At 46.5% G+C, this 6,365-nt stretch overlaps 1 protein-coding gene across 1 annotated transcript in view; it reads left to right on the top strand.

Annotated features, from left to right (window-relative positions):
- The window catches only part of SUGP1 (SURP and G-patch domain containing 1), a gene marked incomplete at its 5' end in the record, with an annotated part of 20,421 nt that overhangs the window by 11,538 nt on the left and 2,518 nt on the right, over positions 1–6,365 (top strand). The window contains 4 exons of the mRNA XM_019472198.1: positions 2,417–2,523; positions 3,179–3,356; positions 3,614–3,720; positions 4,562–4,707. Coding sequence (XP_019327743.1) covers positions 2,417–2,523; positions 3,179–3,356; positions 3,614–3,720; positions 4,562–4,707 — 538 coding nt within the window. The remainder of the gene's footprint in view (positions 1–2,416; positions 2,524–3,178; positions 3,357–3,613; positions 3,721–4,561; positions 4,708–6,365) is intronic.

The following is a 6,365-nucleotide window of genomic DNA, read 5'->3' as shown; positions in this document are numbered from 1 at the left end:
AGCTGAAAAGTCCTTGACTAGCGTAAGCACTGCTCAGCAACAACTAAAACATCGGTGTGTTATCAACATTATTCTCATGCTAAATCCAAAACACAGCACTGTACCAGCTACTAGGAAGAAAATTAACTGTATCCCAGCCGAAACCAGGACATATGCAAATACATTGGCCGATCTTATTTATGAATAGACTTTTCTATCTTCAGATGTGGACTTGGGGCGGAGCTTCGCTTTTTCGGTCAACGTTGCGTGTATTGTGATACTTTGAGCCAAGCCTACAAAATTATCCCCCAGAGCTAAATTTCTGCAGTGACTCTTTCAGCATCACTCAGCATAAAGTCTGCAAGGTACCAGAGCAGTCAGACAAACCAGACGTAGTTTTAGCACGAGAAGGAGCAGTGGCATATGCTTTCTGGGAAGTAAAAGGAGATGCTACAGTCTCACCTTTCTCCTTTAAGGTGGTTATATATGCTGGCAAGCCACCAGCTCGCAGGGCCTCTAGAGCCATGCCTGGCTCTTAGCCTGAGTGTTTATGCAATTCAGAACTAAGCCAAAGAGCTGCTGACCTCTGTGAAGGGCAGAGAGTCTTCCTTGGTGCATTCAGAAAGCTTTCCCATGCCCTGAGACAGGAGGTGAATCTTTGACTAGGGCTGATGCTGAAGTGCCCCGGTCACACATAACATTTGGGGCCAGATTCTTCTTTCCGTGGAATAGGCGTAGTGTGTTCATTAAAACTGTTTCCAAATCTCGGTGCTCTCTGAGACAGAAATTGGGCTGTTTATCAATAATAGATAGGTTTATTTTTCTATTTGTTCTTATTTCTTGGGAGCTGAAAGCGCGTATCCTAGCACCAAGCCTAGCGTAACACGGCTTCTTGCTTCCCTCCTCTTGGAAAACCTCTTGCAGTGTTTTACATAACTCTTCCTGCAGAGTTGACTCCTGGCGCTGGTGCGAATGTGCAGAGGCTGTAGCTGTGCAAGGGAGGGTGGATGCGCTGGTTTATGTTCTCCTTGGGAGGCTGGAGTTAAGGAAGCCGCTTTCCAATCGCGGCGTGCTCAGCCAAAAGCGTGCGGGAGAGGAGGGGAGATAAGAGCGCTCAGATCAATTGCCCCGAGTGCGAGTAAGAGGAAGGGAGAAGACGACCCCTGGGGCCTAATTAGCATGCTGTGTAGACATTTGGTGTCATGAACAATGATCCTATTATTATCGGGCTTCATAATTAATAGATAATGAATAATTAATGAAGCATCATTTAACTGTAGTCTGGACTTACATTCAAATGGAGGTTTTTGCAGTCATTAGGAAGAAATCCTTTTCCTTGTATTGAAAAATGCAGTGCGCTTTCAAGTGCAGTTGTGTGTCTTCTTTTAATCCCTTAAATATTTAACTGTTGGGATCTTAGCTCTGAGGTGCTTTAGAGGGGAGCTGCCAGCCCTGCTAGATACATAGGAACCAAGTTTGCAAGGCAGTCTCCATTGTAAATCTCTTTTTTGCAGCCCCAGCAGTGTTTCTATTACTTTCTTTCATGGTGCAGGAATCACAAATAGGCTTCCTTTTTTCCCCCCTCTCTCTTTCCTTTAACTTGCCCTTTGAACTCGGAGTGCCGTATGGTCATTTTAAATCGGTAGGTGCCCTTCCCAGATAATGTTAACATCTAATTTCAGGGTTTATCTGATACAACAGCAAAAATCATTCCAAAGGAGGAGCTTCTAAAAGGGGATGCTGCAGAAGAAGGAGGATACATCAATGGGATTGTCAAGCAGAGACTTAAAATGTCCCCTCTTTGAAAGCAGGGCAGCATCCCTGGCAATGCTCTTCTTGAGCCTGTAGATAAGAAACTAAAATCTCCTTGGGGAACGGCAACTTCCAAAAGCGGCATAATGCTCATGTCTTTATTCTAATGTGGTCATTTGCTTTTCGTTTTGACTGAAGTTGCTGTTTACACAGTAATCAGCAGACACTTACGTGCAGGGATTGGACAATATGCTGACAGGCTCAGATCTGCTTGTGACTCAATTCTGAATAATTAAGTATCACTCTTTGCAGTGGCTGGGGCTCATGGAGGGGAATTAATCTTAAGGAGGAATGATTTTTAAAGCGTGGTGTAGCAGATTGCCGTGCAGTGTGACCTCCGAGGATGTGAGACACAGTTTGCGAGTCCGCTAACGCGGTACGGGCAGAGCCTTGGACCAGGGTGAGGGAATGCTCTGAGCTGGCTGGCGAAGGAGGTGCGACCCGGTGGCTTTCCTGCTCCTGTGGTTCCCAAGTCCTGCCAGGCGGTTGTTCTTCAGTTAAGTGTCTCAATGCTGGAACTGTGAAATGAGTGTAAAACTTCATGTGGGGATCCTGAGATACGGTTTCGCTGGTCTCAACAGCTGTCTCAGATTTTTGAAAGTCTTTTAACATGTGCTTATTACAGTTCAGGACCTCAAGGGTCTTGGTTATGAAAAAGGGAAACCGGTTGGTTTGGTGGGTGTGACGGAGCTCTCCGAAGCCCAGAAGAAACAGCTGAAGGAGCAGCAGGAGGTAATGCCCTGAAATGATTTCCAAATTCATATGGCGTTGCAGCACGGCTGGGTTAGATGGGAAAACGGAGGTGGAGATAGCAAAGAAACTTTCCCAGTGGCCCACAAATAAATCTCTAGGATTTGTGCTGAATGCCTAAGAATCATGTGATGCTGCAGTCAGCAGAAACATTAGAGGACTTTGGGGAATATGAATTAAGCCAGCCAATTGCTGTCCTACCAAACTGAAACCCAAAATCTATAAGGTCTGTTGTGTCACATCTGCAGCTGGTTATGTATTGCTTCAGGAGTGGAGAGAAGGTGAGTGGATACTTGCAGGCTTTGGGGGAATGAGAGCAGAATTGGCTTTTGCCAGAACGTGAGGATGAAGTTTCAGCTGTGTGGGGATGATCAGACGGCAGCAGTCCTCAGCGTTAATATCAAGGCTCTTCTGTTGGAGGAACCGGCACATAATGCTCCTGTTTGAGCTGAGAAGCGAGCGGATCAGATCAAGCAGCAGCACTGCCTGCTGCGATCTGTAGTTGTCATAACCTGTATTCTGTAGGGCAGCTGGGGCGGGTGTGGGCTCTGCTGCGGAACTCCGCGTGCCGCCATGGCAGACTGCTGCCTGTGACCTGGCTGTCGTCTCGAATGCGCTGTTGCATCTCTTCCCCTAGATGCAGCAGATGTATGATATGATCATGAAGCACAAGCGAGCCATGCAGGAGATGCAGATGATGTGGGAAAAGGCAATTCAGCAGCACCAGCATGGCTATGACAGCGATGAAGAGGTGGACAGTGAGCTGGGAACGTGGGAGCACCAGCTTCGACGCATGGAGATGGACAAGACGCGAGGTGTGTGGGGAGCTGCCGTGCAAACGTCTTGCTCTGCGGTTGTACAGAGGCCTCCAGAGGGAGATGTCTGAGATCACATTGTTGGCGTGGGAGTCGCAGGGTCACTTTTCACTGGTCTCTGCTGTGGCTTCATTGCCTGTTGAGTGGAGATAATAACTGTCTGTTGCTGTGAGGTTTTATGCTTCACAAACCCTCTGAAATTCCAAGTCAAAGAACGCTGCGTTACTGCCGTTTTCTCTCCTCTGTGTCTTGGGCAGAGTGGGCTGAGCAGCTGACCCAGATGGGCAGAGGGAAACATTTCATCGGAGACTTTCTTCCGCCTGACGAGCTGGAGAAATTCATGGAGACGTTCAAAGCACTGAAGGTGAAATAGCAAAGACTTCACAGGGGGGTGGCAGTGCTTCAGACTTGTCCCGTAGCAGTGAGAGAAAGATCTCAAGCTTGCTTAGCCCTTTTTCACAGCAGTTAGCTACCTTGCAGCCTTGAGGTGCTTCTGCCCTTACACTGGGAGCTCTGTTACTTCTGGAGGAAACAAGGGGATGGCTTTTTGGTCTTTGCAGAGAAACGGCTGTAGCAAATTAGAGAACAGACTATTGGGACAGTATTTGGGGGTTAGCTGAAATTATAGACAAGCCTCTCAGACTACCCGCCATTTGTCTGCTGTTCTTGTTTTGGATAAGTGGTTGCTGATGCCAAGCAAGGAAAATCTGAATTTTTATCCAGACGATTGCAGTAAAGTGAAAATACAAAGCCTACAAAAAGCTTATGCAAAGCACTTCAATACCTGCCAATTCTTCCTAAACTGTAGAATTTCTCGATGCTGGCGCATCCCTCATAATGTTTTCATGTAACCAGCGTGGGGTCTGACATTCCCTGGAGATCCTGGCTTAAATAAGAACTGTGTCTGAAGCTTGATGCAGTGAGCAACTTTAAATTCAGGAGCTAAATATTTCTCAGCTTAATCTCACAGTAGCATTCCCTGCTTCTTGCAGATTATGTTATAGGGCTGTGCAGTGCTTTATCATTTACCTATTTTTCTTCTCTGTGGTGGTGCAGAACTGGAATCCCAGTAAATCGTGCTAGTTACTAATTGTTTGCCAGAACCATCCTAACTTCGAGTAGCTGAAGCTGGTTTTCCCTTCCTCTGACCCACAAAGATAGGTGCATATAAAAAATAACCAACGCTACCTTTTGTGTCTCTGCAGGAAGGACGTGAGCCAGATTATTCTGAATACAAAGAGTTCAAACTGACTGTGGAAAACATAGGTTATCAAATGCTAATGAAGATGGGCTGGAAGGAAGGCGAGGGACTTGGCTCGGATGGACAGGGGATTAAAAACCCAGTCAGCAAGTAAGCAGAGTTCTTCTTCTATTGATTTAGTCCTTTCCTCTTGGGCTGATAATTGATGCTCCTACCCTAGCCTGCTGGAAGCAGCTGCAGTGAATGTGACTGTAATTCATCACTTGAACAGAATATGGAATCCTCGCAGCAAAAGAGAAAAATCGCTTCTGATTTCTTTGGGGTTCCCTCCCCCCAAGGCCTGGGTTTCTCACTGTACCTCAGGCACGAGGTGTGATCTGAGCCACGAGTTTCTAATCTCAGTTTGCATAGTGTGGTGTTCTGGGAGGTGCCTTCTCCCCAGTTTCCCCATCTATAAAATGAAGATAATACCTGTCTGCACCTCACCTCTCCCGGGGCATGTGAGGATTAAGTCATGTCTTTAAAGTCACAAATTTATTTAAGTATTAAAGAACATGCCTTTTGCATCTGAAGCGCCGTTGGTGCCTGCTGGCTAGTCCCCGGTGTACTGTGGGTGAAAGGCGATTACCAACATTTGCTACTGCTAGACCTGTGTTTGAAAGATGTTTCAGTCCAGATCAGAGAGCTTTGTGTGCGATCATGCAACTGTCTTGACGTCACTCTTTTGCACAGAAGTTGTCTGATTTGATCACACTTTGTGTATAATAAAGCTTTATGAGAGCTCTATGCAAAAATAGATGAGCATCTCTTTTTTTAGGTGGATCATCTGTTGGTAACATATGCTGAACTTCAAAACCACTTACTGGGGATAGGAAATACTCTGAATTGTTCTTTAGCATTAGATCCTTTTAGAAATAACAGTTGTTTGTTTACTGCACAATAGAAAGTGTCTCTACAAAGCAGTTCTTCACCTCTTTCGCAAGAAGCTCTCTGGCAACGTGCTTGTTGGTTCAGAGAAGTCCTGTGAGAAAGATCTCCGTAATCAAAACAGCAAGGCTTACAGACAACAGAAGGAAGGCAGTTTCTGTCCATCGCAGGGTTGGACGAGGGTTGTGATTTGCTCGGGCTCTACCATCTCTGATGTTCTTAGAATGGATAAGAAGGTGCTGCTGCAGATGGAAAGGAATTGCTTCCGCTTTTGGACTGTTCCGGAGTGAAGGAACGGGAGGCAGGCGCGTTGTTTAACAGTTCCGTGGACCTCCAATCAGTGAGGTACAAATCGACGCATTTGGTTGCCAAAGGTTAGCCTGCCAGTCAGAGCACCGTTCAGTCGGGAGGCATCCAAAGCGTAGATGGTATTTCTGTTCCAGCTGTGAAAGGTTAAGCAAATATATGTTGACACTGCTGCTTCCATCTAACAATAGCAAGCGTCATTGATTTGGAAGGGCAACGTGGAAACGTGGCAAATGCAATAAGCTGCTCGGTATTAGCTGTCTGTCCTGATGCAGCGCGCTCTGTGTGATTGTCGTGGTTTCACCCCAGTCGGCAACCAAGCACCACCCAGCCGCTCGCTCGCCCTCTCCCCGCCGGTGGGACCGGGGAGAGAATCAGAAGAGTTAAAAGTAAGAAAACGCCTGGGTTGAGATAAGAACAGCTTAATAATTGAAATAAAATAGTAATAATAATGAAGTGTAATGAAAAGGAAAACAACAAAAGAGAGAGAGAGGAGCAAAACCCAGGAAAAACAAGTGATGCAACTGCTCACCACCCGCCAACCAATACCCCCAGTCCCCGCGAGCAGCGATGGC

This window comes from Aptenodytes forsteri, unplaced genomic scaffold (genome assembly GCF_000699145.1).
Source record: "Aptenodytes forsteri isolate BGI_AS27 unplaced genomic scaffold, ASM69914v1 Scaffold147, whole genome shotgun sequence".
NCBI classification, from domain to species: Eukaryota; Metazoa; Chordata; class Aves; order Sphenisciformes; family Spheniscidae; genus Aptenodytes; species Aptenodytes forsteri.
This window is presented reverse-complemented; position numbering and strand designations above follow the sequence as displayed.